The 15,637-nt window shown below is 38.1% G+C and overlaps 1 protein-coding gene across 1 annotated transcript in view; it reads right to left on the reverse strand.

Annotated features, from left to right (window-relative positions):
- Positions 1-7,709: 7,709 nt before the first annotated feature.
- Positions 7,710-15,637, reverse strand: part of LOC124798845 (probable cytochrome P450 304a1) — a 66,019-nt gene continuing 58,091 nt past the window's right edge. Inside the window, exon 6 of the mRNA XM_047262376.1 lies at positions 7,710-7,882. Within this exon, the coding sequence (XP_047118332.1) occupies positions 7,710-7,882 (173 nt within the window). The remainder of the gene's footprint in view (positions 7,883-15,637) is intronic.

The following is a 15,637-nucleotide window of genomic DNA, read 5'->3' on the forward strand; positions in this document are numbered from 1 at the left end:
TGGTGAGCAAGATGTATGAGACAGGCAAAACACCCTCAGACTTCAAGAAGAATATAATAATTCCAATCCCAAAGAAAGGAGGTGTTGGCAGATGTGAAAATTAATGAACTATCAGTCTAATAAGTCACGGCTGCAAAATACTAACGCGAATTCTTTACAGACGAATGGAAAAACTGGTAGAAGCCGACCTCGAGGAAGATCAGTTTGGATTCCGTAGAAATATTGGAACACGTGAGGCAATACTGACCCTACGACTTATCTTAGAAGCTAGATTAAGGAAAGGCAAACCTACGTTTCTAGCATTTGTAGACTAAGAGAAAGCTTTTGCCAATGTTGACTGGAATACTTTCGTTCAAATTCTGAAGGTGGCACGGGTAAAATACAGGGAGCGAAAGGCTATTTGCAATTTGTACAGAAATCAGATGGCAGTTATAAGAGTCGAGGGGCATGAAAGGGAAGCAGTGGTTGGCAAGGGAGTGAGACAGGGTTGTAGCCTATCCCCGATGTTATTCAATCTGTATATTGAGCAAGCAATAAAGGAAACAAAAGAAAAGTTCGGAGTAGGTATTAAAATCCGTGGAGAAGAAATAAAAACTTTGAGGTTCGCCGATGACATTGTAATTCTGTCAGAGACAGCAAAGGACTTGGAAGAGCAGCTGAACGGAATGGACAGTGTCTTGAAAGGAGGGTATAAGATGAACATCAACAAAAGCAAAACTTAGAGAAAGTGTAACAACAACGACGTTGTACTATTGTACATATAAATAATATTTTTTTCCATCTGATTTTTCGTTAAACTTGAGTAATTGATGTTCTGGATTCATTTGTTTTCTTGTTTCATGCCGTTGTGTTAAAACTGTAAACAAGTTTCAATGTGAATATTAATGTTTATGTCAAATGTCAAGCAATATTGTAATAGAATTGATATGTAACAAATGTTGAAACTGTTGTAAGATGTGTAAAATTGTAACTTTGCGTCTGGTCCATACGTAGGCAATGTGTTAGAATATGTAGAATGCAAAACCTCGGGTGAATACCCTGTCTGTAAGGGAGCGGTAAAAGGTGGATGGCAGGCGAGCGCGGGAAAATGCGCACGGGCGCTTACGGCACAACAGGCTCAGCAGTAGTTGTTGGAGTTTGGCATTGGTCTGAGCAACACGTTCTGGAGCGAGGAGGCTCTCCTGGAAGACACAGTTTCATTGAGCCTCGGGTATGCCGTTCCAACGCCCATACAGCATGGCAAAATTCCATAGGCACTAAACGGAAAAGTATTGCGACGCTATGAAGAAATAAAGTGCCGATACGTCAAGATCCATAGCTGTGGTTGTATGTGTGCTTTGTGCCTCGCCATCTCGCCGCCTGCCAACCACCGCATGGATACAAACAGGTTGAAACTTTTAGTACTGTATTCGTATGGACCAGTGTTACTTTTGTTCCATACTGTTCAATAACAACTTAAATTTTAACAGAACTTTCCTATCATTTAATTATCCTCACAACTAACCTAGACAGGGTCCTTTCCAAATGTTGTGCAATCCGAGTGTCCCGAGATGCAAAATTAAAGTTTGTGTTAATAATAATTACCTGCAGACCTAGCTATGTTAGAATGGTGTTTAAAGAACTGTTTTGTTAATGAACCAGTAAATGAATAACGAAGGTCTGATAAAGTTGGAAGATAACTTTAATGTTGAATTAGTAATGAAGTTTAATTATTTCGAGACAGATAAAAAAGTATTTAAACAAGCAGGAAATACGATAAAAAGAGTAGTAACACATATACTGGAAATCTTGAGCGCATAATGAATTCAGTAGTCAAATTTTTTTTATTACAGTGATCATAACAGTTTCAGGGTCCACCCCCCCCTTTTTATTCATTTGAATTCTGAAGTGTTTTAAACTGATTTGACCAGCAAAGTTAACGTCAATATAAAAGCCAAAATTTATCAGTGTTTTATCTTTATCAAAATTGACATTGTATGTGTGACTCGAAAGTGCTATTTCTAGGGTAACCTATGCCCGATTTTAATCAGATCAATAGGCAGTACGAAGTTTTGTGGTATACATTATAGTGTAGTGTTATGTATTTATGGTTTTTTCCATATCAGTACAGAACGTGAAACTATCAGTTCAGTAGATTTTCTGGTTCTAAAATTCTACTATATTATGCAGTGTTACTACTTGTTGCTTTGCACGAATATCTGCCAACTAGTACAGGGAAGAAACTCAGTTAATGCCTAATTAGGCTGGCGACCGTATTATTAACAACTGGTAGCATCTTCTGTGTTGCTTTTTGTCCGTCCTGACGTGTAGTTGCATTTCGGACTTATTTGACGTATCATTGTTATTACAGAGTGGGTCAATATATATACAAAAATCCTGTCCCGTAAGGTGAACCCCACTCACTTATCATAGTACAGGCTTTAATGAGTATCGTGTGCCCCACGCGCACGTTACAAAAGCTTTTGACAATGTTGACTGGAATACTCTCTAACAAATTCTGAAGGTGGCAGTGGTAAAATACAGGGAGCGAAAAGCTATTTACAATTTGTGCAGAAACCAGATGGCAGTTATAAGAGTCGAGGGGCATGAAAGGGAAGCAGTGGTTGGCAAGGGAGTGAGACAGGGTTGTAGCCTATCCCCGATGTTATTCAATCTGTATATTGAGCAAGCTGTGAAGGAAACAAAAGAAAAATTCGGAGTAGGTATTAAGATGCATGGAGAAGAAATAAAAACCTTGAGGTTCGCCGATTACATTGTAATTCTGTCAGAAACAGCAAAGGACCTGGAAGAGCAGTTGAACGGAATGGACAGTGTCTTGAAAGGATAATATAAGATGAACATCAACAAATGCAAAACGAGGATAATGGAATGTAGTCGAATTAAGTCGGGTGATGCTGAGGGAATTAGATTAGGAAATGAGACACTTAAAGTAGGAAAGGAGTTTTGCTCTTTGGGGAGCAAAATAACTGATGATGGTCGAAGTAGAGAGGATATAAAATGTAGACTGGCAACGGCAAGGAAAGCGTTTCTGAAGAAGAGAAATTTGTTAACATCGAGTATAGATTTAAGTGTCAGGAAGTCGTTTCTGAAAGTATTTGTATGGAGCGGAGCCACGTATGGAAGTGAAACATGGACGATAACTAGTTTGGACAAGAATAGAATAGGAGCTTTCGAAATGTGGTGCTACAGAAAAATGCTGAAGAATAGATGGGTAGATCATATAACTAATGAGGAGGTATTGAATATAATTGGGAAGAAGAGAAGTTTGTGGCACAACTTGACTAGAAGAAGGGACCGGTTGGTAGGACATGTTCTGAGGCATCAAGGGATCACAAATTTAGCATTGGAGGGCAGTGTGGAGGGTAAAAATCGTAGAGGGAAACCAAGAGATGAATACACTAAACAGATTCAGAAGGATGTAGGTTGCAGTAGGTACTGGGAGATGAAGAAGCTTTCACAGGATAGAGTAGCATGGAGAGCTGCATCAAACCAGTCTCAGGACTGAAGACCACAACAACAACATTAAGGGTTAAATACCTTACGGAAAATTGTTACATTCTTTGAAAAATTTGAAATTATTAGAAAGTATTGCAATACTCATGTACTCGTATTTTTTTTACTTGAAGAAAGAGAGGTGAAAAAACATAAAAAAACTGGAGACCTGTCAGCCTCCTCTCCTTAACGAACAAGATTTTCTATAATATTGCCATTAACTACTGGGAAAAACATTAAATGAATGAGAAAAAAAGTTATAAAACTGTTTAGAGGATCTGAAAACTAAATATTTGTTGCTATCGTCATGTAACAATAATGATGAGTTCTTTTAAAACATTTACATCAACCTGCTATGGCTATGGCATTGTTAAATATTCTAAAAGTGTTAATTAGAAGCGTATGTAGCACAGAGGTCTGTTTGCAAGCTGTGCACGAGATTATAGATTTGAGTAGGGTCTATGAATGGCCACAATATCTAGGTTTAATAAATTTTAAGAAAGCTTTTAAACAAAGTTTGTAACGAAGAGAGAACCAGTGTATCATGGAAGAGAATACAGTGATACTATGCGTGTAATAGAAATAGAGGTGGGCGGAACATGTAGCCAAGTTAATGGATATTAGAAAGACCAAGGAAGTTCTTCGCTGGATTACAAGAGATAATAAAATAAGACGAGCTAATTTAAAGTAGGAAGAACACATCACCAAACCTGCGGGATTAACATGTAGGTGTAAAGGTAAAGGCGCGAACGCGTGAAAAAGTCTGTAGGGGGAAACGAAATCGTTTTTACAATGCACCACAGTTGTGTAGGGGAAGTCAAAGCCAACAATTGGTCTCCCAAGTTATAAAGCGGCCTCGTACTGGCCTATAAATACCACCTAAGCTACAGCGCATGAGGTGCAGTGGTTTACCGACGAAGCCCACTTTCATTTGAATGCGTTCGTCAGTAACCAAAACTGGCGTCTTTGGGGACTAAGAATCCGCTCTCGAGAAGTCTCTTCACCCTCTGCAGGTGACTGTGTGATGTCCAGTCACGGAATAATCGGTGCGATATTTCTTGATGACACTGTGACTACCCAACGGTACGTGAAGGTTCTGGAAGATGGTTTCATCCCCACTATTCAAAATGATCTTGAACTCAACAACAAGTGGTTCATGCAAGACGGAACTCGACCCCACCGAATCCGGAGAGCGTTTGATGTCCTGGAAGAGCATTTGGGCCACATTCTGGCTCTGGGGTACCCAGAGGTCAATGGCATGTGCCTCGATTGGCCACCACATTCTCCGAATCTGAACACCTGTGACCCCTTTTTGTGGGGCTATACTAAATACAAGGTGGACAGCAATAACCCCAAAACCATTGCTGAGCTAAAAACAGCCATTCAGGAGGTCATGGACAGCACCGATGTTCCTACGCTTCAGTGTGTCATGTAGAATTCCAATGACGGCAGGCATAAGTGTGCGTACGCCGTAGTTTGTAACTAATTTATGTTTTTCTATCTGTGTATCCCAGAGCCAGACTGCGGTCCTCAAAGTGCTCCTGCAAGATATCAAACTCTCTCCTGCTTCTGTGGGGTCGAGTTCCGTCTTGCATGAACCACATCTTGTCGAAATCGGGATCACTTTGGATAATAGGGATGAAATCATTTTCCAGAACTCTCACGTACCGTTCGGTAGTCACCGTATATAAAGGAATATCGTACCAATTATTCTGTGACTAAACATTGCTCACCACACAGTCACCCACTGAGGGTGAAGAGACATCTCGATCGCGGAATGCGGATTCGCAGTCCCCCAAAAGCGCCAATTTTGCTCGCTGACGTCCCATCCAAATAAGAGTGGGCTTCGTTGCTAAGCCAAAACGTACATGCACATACTAAATCCCATCATTCCCTATGGTCAACCGTGCAGTTTGAACGTCCCAACGCAAGGCGTTCAGAAGTTATGGCGATTTTATTTCATACAGTTCGATAACTGTGTCCCTGTACATGCAGGAGTTAGTAGTGAAAGTTTCTTGCCATGTCGGGACTCGAACCCGGCGTTTTGCTTATTAGTTATCAGTTGTTAACCGTTAGGCTCCAGGACTCCAGAGTTGGCTCAAGTTTTCACTTTCACTGACGTTTCCACCAAAGATTCCTGAATACCACCACCAGAGGTTGTCCCACAAGGCAGTGGGGATACTAATGCTCTAAGAACGGAGTCAGTAGACATACTTGACATACCCTGCCACAGTGGATATACAGGGTGATTTTGCTAAGTGGTAACAAACAGCGACACACCATCCCTAAGAAGATAAGGAGTAAAAAACACGTCAGATGGATATACTACTGGAAATGCTTTCGATGGAGGTACATCCGAGTCGGAGATAAAAGATCTTTGACAGCGTCGGTTTCAACGAGAACACACTAGACAAGTGCTAATGATCTGTCTGTACTAGTGTTTTCGTGATACCATAAATCCCAGTTCAGCTTCATTGTGTGATCGAGGTAGACTTTGTCGAGATACCTCCACACAGAAATTCGGGAGTTACATGGAGCACCATCATGTAGGAACCACATTACAGATCACACCACCAAAGACACGTCTTGGAGCAGGGGAGGCAGGGACACATACGGGAAGTGCAGGTATGCCTTGCCTGAGAGGCGTTGAGGAAGCATGACTGGTACCACGAGACAGTCGGCGGTGCTCCCCACCCAAACATTGAGACTGAATCAGTGCTGATGGTTCACTCCCACTGTACCACTAAAACACTAGTCCAGACAGAAAATTCCCACTTCTGCGCTGTGTTCTCCGTGCTTTCAATCACTGAAACCAAGGCTATGAAACACCTTTTACCCCCACCTTCAAGTGGGTGTACTTCACTTGGAACCCATTTCTGGCCTTAAGCCCGTGTGACCTTATTTGCTCCATATCCTCTCAGGGACTGTTCCCTGCAGTTGGTCGCCATTTAGCAAAATCACCCCATATATTATACCATTACTTCATTTTATCTCATTTTCATTTATTTCATCCATATCCAACCATTATTTTTATTTCAATGCATTTCATTCATTTAAGGTAAGCTATGGTTTTATCACGACACTATATGACACGGTATTTCACATCTGAGCTGAGCTGTCACAGACTTTTTATATCACCCATCTAACAGATGATACAGTTATAACACGAAACATTTCCGTATCTGCTAGAGATTACGTAAAATAGTGAACTTCATAAAACACTAAACTGTAGTACCGTATGACTACAATATTGATGAGTCACAATAGGAGTCAACACATACAAATTAGTGAATGTAATACTTTCGAGGCACATGAAACAGAATTATCACAGTCGAAGGTAAAGCAGTAGCCAGACTCGGGTTGTTTTGTAGGATACTGGGAAAATGCAGCCTTCTTACGTGGGAGATCACAAAACACTTACGTGACCCATCATAGAAAATTGTTCAAATGTCTGGGATACATGCGAGGAAGGACTAACAAGGTTTGTTAGAAAGTATAAAAAGAAGGCGGTTTGAGTGAAGACAGGTTTCCTTGATTCACAAGAGAGCGTAACTGATGTGCTGAAAAACCTTAAATAGCAAACGTTTGTATGTCAATGCTAATTATGCTGTAAAGGCCTACCTACCTTATCCGAGGAATCTAGGAATACCCCAGAGCCTGTAAGTATCGTAGAGTCCATGAAGACAAGCTTAGATTAATTACACTGCTCACAGCGTCAATGAAAAAACTTTTATGTGATAGAGTGGTAAATAAACATTTTGGTTTGCAGACTACGGATGTGGATGTTGGTGTTGATGGAGATGTATATTGTCAGACAAGGTCAATAGGATAACAATCAATACCAGAAAATCCATAATGAGTAATTATTTAATAAAAGAAATAACGTTTTTATAATAAATACTGTACAAATTTACGGAGTATTTCAAAAGTAACAGTAAGTCAGTCTTCAAGAAGTCAGCATTTGAGATGGCAGTTCGCAGTGCTTTGGTGAGCTTCGCGTGTCTTCATTAAAGACAGGCAACAATATAGCGATTTAGTCTGTGTCTATTACAGGCTCCCTCTTATGAGTATCATAACAAAGTCTCGAGTGAACATATTTCGCGTTTTATAACATTGTTCACGTGGTATAAATCAGTTCGTTGTATGGCAACAGTCTCGAGATGGGAGCAACCAATACTCCAACAACTATATGCAGGGTACTGAAGGGTTAAGTGCCTTTACTGGATCTCTAACTGAGCCCAGAAGGCAGACAGGGTCTCGATAGCCTCTGGGATGTTGCAGTGCAGAGGCGGCAGGCCGTCAGCTCGAACTGAGAAACTCTGCAGAAGGGCTGCCAGCATGAGGAACATGTTCTGTCTGGCGAACGTCTCCCCAGGGCACAACCGCTTTCCTGCAAACACAAACAAGCACTTGCTGCCAGATATATCTCGCACAGCAACAGACTTATAATAGAGATGAATTTGTATCTTTGATTTCATGAAATTAATGGTGGTACACGGAACTGCTCTGAATCATATGCAACGAAGAAAGAGAAAAATGAGGTGCTGAATGATTCTGGAAGGGTAAAAAATTTAGCAACTGCGGACAAATTAAAAATGGATCACCTAAGGGCTCAATTTTGGGTCCCATCCCATTTCTTATTAGTGTGAATCACCTTCTACTTAAAATCCGTCAAGTAGAGTTGGTGCTTTTTGCAGTCGATATTTATGACATAATTAATGTGGTAAAAGGAAGAAAGAGAAGAAATAAGTAATAAAGTTTTGCAAAAGCTTAATATGTAGTACTCGGCAAATTGACTGTTTCTTTATTACAAGAACAATAAGGGCAATACATTCAGTTCCATACGAAAAAGAAAGAACAACAAGAACAACTTATTGCATTTTTCAGTGAAATCCATATTGGTTTGTGAATATATCATATGTAGAATAATTAAAAATCTTTCGGCTACTACCGCAAAAAGAAATCACCATGTCATACCTAGAGTTACACACCCAAAGAAATGTTTTTAGTTTGTCTCCACCTAGACACCTATATTAAACTAGTTGTGTGGTAACACAGCCAAACACTTAACTTGTCAGCTTCAGCAACATCTATGTAAGTAGTGGCAAAATCTAACAAACTTCCTGTCTCTAGAGGTGGATAGTAGTAACCAAAATTGGATATTTAAGACCTGTGTGTACACTATATGTAAATAACCAAGGACACGACAACACATACAAGTGCTGTAAGGTAACGTGAGATCCCTGGTGCAGAGAGTTCCATCGCTGTTGAGGAATCTCTCTGGTCTGAATTTCTCTGGGTCTCCCCACACACCATTGTCCATGTGCATGCTCCATAAGTTGGCCACCACTACAGTTCCCTGCAACAGAATGTACCAATCAGAACATAGAAATCAATATGTTTGCATCTATGATTGCTGTAGAAATTCTAAAATGTCAGTCAGGCTTTGGAACAATAGAGGATAAATATTCTGTTTGCATGACTAGCGTTTACAAGTAATTCCACCCCCTGCATACAAGACTGCTGTAAAAATTCTAGTATGATATTCAGACCTTGTATTAATAAATTAGAAATGTTGTATTTGCTTGACTAACGTTTATATGTAATTTCATCCATATGACGTTTCCCATGCATTAGAAAACTTGTAGTCACAATTGTACCAAAACTTTGTGTGGACTCTGTCTTCCTTGATGGGGCAGCAAATATTGTGTATCGCAACATGAACAAGATTTTCCCAACTGACATTTGGCATGGAGGATTCCGATAGGAGGTAGAGGTCCCTAACTGACCACCTGTATGGAGCATCCCAGAATGGGCTATGGGATCCCATATGATCTTTGTGTGGTGTATCTGAATAGGGGAAAGAAGTTTCATATTGACCATTGGCACAAAGTATACCAGAAGGTGACAGAAGTACCTTTGGTACAGAGAATACCAACAAAGATAGAGTTTCCACATGAACGTTTACTTGGAGAGTTCCAAGTAGGCGGTAAAGATTTTCAACTGACCTTTGGTATGGAGTACATGGTTGTGTCTTCTGTGGCTGCGTGAGGGATCCCAATTGGCAGCAACTGAGATGGCAGTTCGCAGTGCTTTGGTGAGCTTCTCGTGTCTGTATCCCCCTCGTCTCTCGCAGTATGGCCTCTGTGTACAGTAAGCTGCAGATAACAGTACTAGTAGCTTTATTCATCCGTAGATCTCTTTTTACAAGGATATAGGACATGTCAAAGTATTTACAAATTCAGATCAATTTAAAATAAGCTAATTAGTATACACATATATTTAGAGACTTCTAGTTAGAGACAATCAATAGATTTACTCCTGGTATACAGTACTTTTTTTACAAAAAAACTTATTAAATAATGTAATTCCAAATTGTTCACTCATATCTCACTATCAGTCACTGCACGCAGTATACACACATTGTTTCATAACACTTCACTCACTCCACGCACACACACACACACTGGTGATCTCTGGGCCATTTTGTGTACCACAACTTCCCATTTGCTATCCTGAAAAACTGAGTCATCACCCCTCCATAATGAGTGAGATGTTGAGCTCAGAAAGAGGAAGAGGTGTTAGTATTGTGCTATGCATAGCTTGGGGATAAGTATTTCTAGAAAGGAAAATAAGAAGGAAAAAAACATAAAGTGAAGGTGTTATGTGTAATGTTGGATATTTTATACTCATTATTATTATTTATTTGTGTAACATTTTTTAATAAACCCCTACTCTGTTTTAGCTAAGTAATCCTTCAATGTATAAAATGTATTGCATAACAGGTACTTTTAGCTGCCTTTTTAAATAAATGTATTTTGGCAATTTCTTTAATCTCTTTTGGCAATTTATTGTATAGTTTTATTCTTTGGTAGAAAATGCTGTTTTGAGTCATATTTATTTTTTCTTGGTAAATGTAAGTTGAATCTAACTCCTGTTGCATGGTCATGGACAGAGCTGTTTGTGCAATAATTACCAGTGTTATTTTTATGTGTACAACTGAGTGGTAAATGTATTCACATGAAGCAGTTAAAATCCCCTGTAGAGGTGCCAACTACATTTAATTTAACATTGTCGTTTTTCCTCTTCAAATTGAAATTCATGGCATTAGTTTCCTTTATGTTCAATGTCACTTTATTACTTATTGACCAATCATAAACTTCTTTGAGAGTTTCAATTGCTTTCTCGGCAAGGAGTTATCTTGTTTTCTCAGTCACTATAATATTGCTGTCATCAGTGAAGAGAATTTTTTCACCATGAGTAACACTACTGGGAAAGTCGTTGATGTATATCAGGAACAATATTGATCCTAATATGGTACCTTGCAGAACCCCTATATTAATGTATTTTGGTTCTGTTATGTGTTATACTAAATGTTTGGATCTATTTGAAGTATGCACTGTCTCTGCTCTTTGTACCCTATCTGTTAGGTATGATCGAACCAGTCGTTTGCTACCCCTCTTATTCCTAATGCTTCTACTTGATTTTATAGAATCTTGTGGTTGACCGTATCAAACGCCTCAGAAAGTTTCAAAAATATGCCTGTGACACACTCTTCTTTATCAAGAGCATCAAGTACAATACAACTTTAGTGAATTCTACCACGGCTGACTCCGTATTTTTGCCGCTTCGGAAATCAAAATGTGATTCGCTTAAATTTGTATTTATTCAGGTAATTCATTAATCTGTCTTTCATAATTGATTCTATTATTTTTGAGAATGCTGACAGCAGGGAAATGGGCTGATAATTTTCTATGTCTTCTGCATTACCTTTATTAAGCAAAGGTACAAACCTTGCCTGTTTAAACTGCTCTGGCAATGTACCTGATATGAAGGATTCATTTATTATTTTTGTTAAGGGGCCTTGTATAATCCCTATGCATTGTTTCAGTACACACATTGGTGCTTCATCTAAGCCTACTGAGTTTTTATTTTTTGATTGTTTTACTGACTTCATTCTCTGTGGTTGCAAGTAACATCATTGTATTTAGTACAACATTATTTACAGGTGTTATATTTGTTTTGGGGAATTTTTGCTGTAACTTCTCTGCAATACTTGAAAAAATGCTCGTTTACATAGTTTGATAAGTGCTGTGGATCATTTATTACTTTATACTCCTCCCTTAGCAGTTTGTTATTCTGCGTTTGTTTGCCTCTCTCCGTTTCCTTTTTTTATAACATCCCAGACTGCTTTGCTTTTATTCTCTGCATTATATATTATTTTGTCATTTTAAGACTTTTTTGCAGCAATCAGCACCTTCCTACTGAGCTTTTAGTATTTATGATGAAAAGTTAAGAATTCTGGATCATTGCAAATATTTTTCATGGAACTGAGGTGTTTAAGTGTTTGGGAGGACTTCTTAATACCTGCTGTTATCCATCTGTTTTTGTGAAATGTTGATACAGACATGCATAGTTTAGGAAATGCCTTTTCAAAGTTCAATTTAAAAAATGTCGAGAATTTAGAGAGTCTCATATTCACATTTGTTTCTTTATACACTTCATCCCAGCTTTGCTTTTATAGTTCTTTTGAAAAATCTTTTAATTTGATTTCTGATGGATGTCGTTTGTAGGCTCGTAGTTTAGGGAATGATTCGATGACTGGCTTTACTGTTGTTATTTGACAGAGATGGTCTGATAGTCCTAAATCTTTTACAGCTACATCACATTTTTCCCTGTCCATATTAGTGTCCACATGGTCAATTACTGATGAAGTCGTTGTGGTAACTCTTGTTGCACAATTGACTAATTATGACATGCTAAGACTTTTAAGGATGTTTATGAAGATTAGATTAGGTTAGATTAGATTAGTTTTTCGTTCCGTAGATCCGTGCTGAGGAGATCCTCGTGGATGTGGATGATGTCAGTTTTCTTTTTTTTTTTTTAAGCTGAAATAACGATACTAAGAGTATGAATATATACAATATATAATTTGTTTCTACTTAAAAAGTCGTCCCTGGAGAAGACGGAGTTGGCCACTAGTAAGTCTTTCAAGCTCCATTTAAACTGATCATTATTTGTAACTAAATTTTTTATGTTTGCTGACAAATTATTGAAGATGAGTGTTCCTGAGTAGTGGAGCTCTTTTTGAACTAAAGTAAGCGCTTTTAAGTCCTTGTGCAGATCATTTTTGTTCCTGGTATTGTATTTATGAACTGAGCTGTTTGTTGGAAAAAAGAGATATATCATGTCATTAAGGAGTAAATATCCTGAGAGGCAGTAGTTAGTATACCCAGTTCTTTGAAGAGGTTTCTACAGAACGTCTGTGAATTTACTCCACAAATAATGCATATTACACGCTTTTGGACTCTGAAAACTTTTGTTTGACTTGAAGAGTTACCCCAAAATATTATACTATATGACATTATGGAATGAAAGTAGGCAAAGTATGCAAGCTTTATCATTTTTTAACACTCTAATTGTAAATCCAGATTTGTTAAGGTGTTTCTGCAGTTCTGTGCTGTGCTCCTCCCAACTGAATTTATTATCAAGTTGTAACAGCAGGAATTTAAGACTGTCAACCTCTTCTATCTGCTCTTCTTCATACTTTATGCATATGCTGGGTGGAAACCTCTTACAGGTTCTGAATTGCATTTAGTGAGTCTTTTCGAAGTTTAATGTCAATGAGTTGGCTTTAAACCATTTATTAATATCCATGAAAATATCATTAGCAGATCTTTCTAGAACTATACTCAACATACTATTTATTGCAATACTTGTGTCATCTGCAAAAACAAAACTAAATCTGCTTCTGGCAGTGTGACTGATGAGAGATCATTAATGTACACAAGAAAAAGCAATGGCCCTAAGATGGATCCTTGTGGGACACCACATGTAATTTCTTCTTATTCTGATGGTGACTGATGACTTAATTCACTAGTCCCTTGCACTGACACCTTTTGTTTCCTGTTAGCAAGGTATGACTTGAACGATTTTGCAGCACTGCCCATGACACCATAAAATTCTAATTTATTTAAAAGGATGTTGTGGTTCACACAATCAAATGCCTTTGACAAATCACAGAAAATACTTGCTGCTTGTGATATGTTAGTTAATGAATTAAGTACAGTTTCACTGTAGGTGTAAAAAGACTTCTCGATATGAGAACCCTTCAGAAATCCAAACTGTGTTTTTGATAATATGTTATTTGTGGTCAGATGGTAGAGAAGCTGCCTGTACATTACGTTTTCTAAAATTTTTGAGAATGCCGGAAAAAGTGAAATCAGTCTGTAGTTTGATGGTACCTCTTTATCCCCTTTCTTGAACAGAGGCTTAACATCTGCATATTTTAGCCAGTCAGGAAATGTCCCAATTATAATTGACTGGTTAGACAAGTAACTTAGAACTATACTAAACTCACAAGAACATGCCTTAATTAACTTTGTTGATATTTCATTGTAACCACTAGAATGCTTTGTTTTTAAAGATTTTATTATGGAAGTTATTTGTTTTGGTCAAGTGAGTGAAATATTCATGTACCATAAGCTATTTGTAAAGGCTAGTTTCAGATATTCAAGGTCATTATTTACTGATCCTGACAATCCCGTTCTATCAGTAACGGATCTAAAGCACTTGTTAAATAGATTTGCCACACTATGCCCATCGGTTTCTAATGTGTCATCAACCCTTAATGCTATTTGCTCCTGCTCCTTTCTTGTTCTACCAGTCTCCTCTTTCACTACACCCTATATAGTTTTTATTTTGTCCTCTGACATTGCTCTCTTCTTCTTGTAGTGCATTTGTTTAGATGTCTGATTTACTTTTTTTAATATTTTACAATATTCTTTGTATTTAGCTAAATCATCAGCATTGGAGCTATTCTTGGTCGACAGATACATTTTCCTTTTTGTCTTACAGGAAATCTTTATTCCTTGTGTAATCCTTAGTTTAGTTTAATTTGAGTAACTTTTAGAGGAAAGCAGTTTTCAAACATGTTACTGACATTGTTCATGAATGTGTTATATTTTTCATTCATGTCATGGGCACTATGAACATCTTTCCAGTTCATATTTTTGAGTAGTTTTCTAAAACACTCAATTTTTGGTTGATTGACTACTGTCCTTTACTCATGTTTAGCAGTCTTTATAATCTGATTAGAATTTACATCTAAAACAAGGAGCTGCATGTCATGGTCAGATAGTCCATTTAATACAGGTTTTATGGTATGATATTGTTCCTTTTGATTTGTATATAAAAATACTATCAATGGCTGTCCTTGAGGATTTAGTGATCCTAGTTAAAAAGTTTATTGTGTGAGTTAGATTGAAAGAGAACATTACTAACTGCAGTAAATATTTATTGTAAGATTGCATTAGAAAATCAGTATTAAAGTCATCAGCAGTCAAAATATCTTTTGTTTCTTCCTGTTAAATAACCCAAAAGAGCTTCTAGATAATTTATGAATAAATTATAATTTCCTGCAGGTGCTCGGTGAATAGTTACTATTATATAGGATCTGTTATGGTACTCTACTTCTGTTGCACATGCTTCTAGATGCTGCTCTAAACAGAATTTATTAATGTCAATGTTCTTGAATTTATGGCAGTTTTTAATAAATGTGGCAACTCCTCTTCCATCCAGTATCTACTCTGCACAAGTAGGAAGCTAGCTTAAATCCTGAAATGTCTAACATACCTATACCAGTGGTCACCTGATGTTCAGGGAGGTAGATTATGTCAATTTGGTTAGATGAATTCATTTCATCAATACAACTGAGTAATTCATCAACTTTATTTCTGAGTCCCGGAATGTTCTGGTGTAATAAAGATAACTGATACTGCATACTAATAGGATTATAACTGCTTTGGCGAAGATGAACTGGCAGTTTCTGATTACTTTCCGTTAAAGATTGTTTAAATGGAGGCTGTATGCTAAAATCTGACTCCTGTTCATCTGTTTTCTCCAACAGAGTGTGTCTGCCAATCTCTCTTAAAACTCGTTTTCTTTCCCCCTTCTCTATCCTAAAAAAGGCATCCTTCTGACACCTGTGGCCACTGGTATTTTACCACTTGTGACAGTGTCCCCCCTTAAGTTTTCTGCAATCAACCCAGACAGTTTTCCCGTCCCTTCCCTATTGAGGTGAAGGCCATGCCTAGTGTAGTCCCACCTGTCGATAGCATCCACAGGAATCAAACCAATATGGGAC

Source organism: Schistocerca piceifrons, chromosome 5 (genome assembly GCF_021461385.2).
Source record: "Schistocerca piceifrons isolate TAMUIC-IGC-003096 chromosome 5, iqSchPice1.1, whole genome shotgun sequence".
NCBI lineage: Eukaryota > Metazoa > Arthropoda > Insecta > Orthoptera > Acrididae > Schistocerca > Schistocerca piceifrons.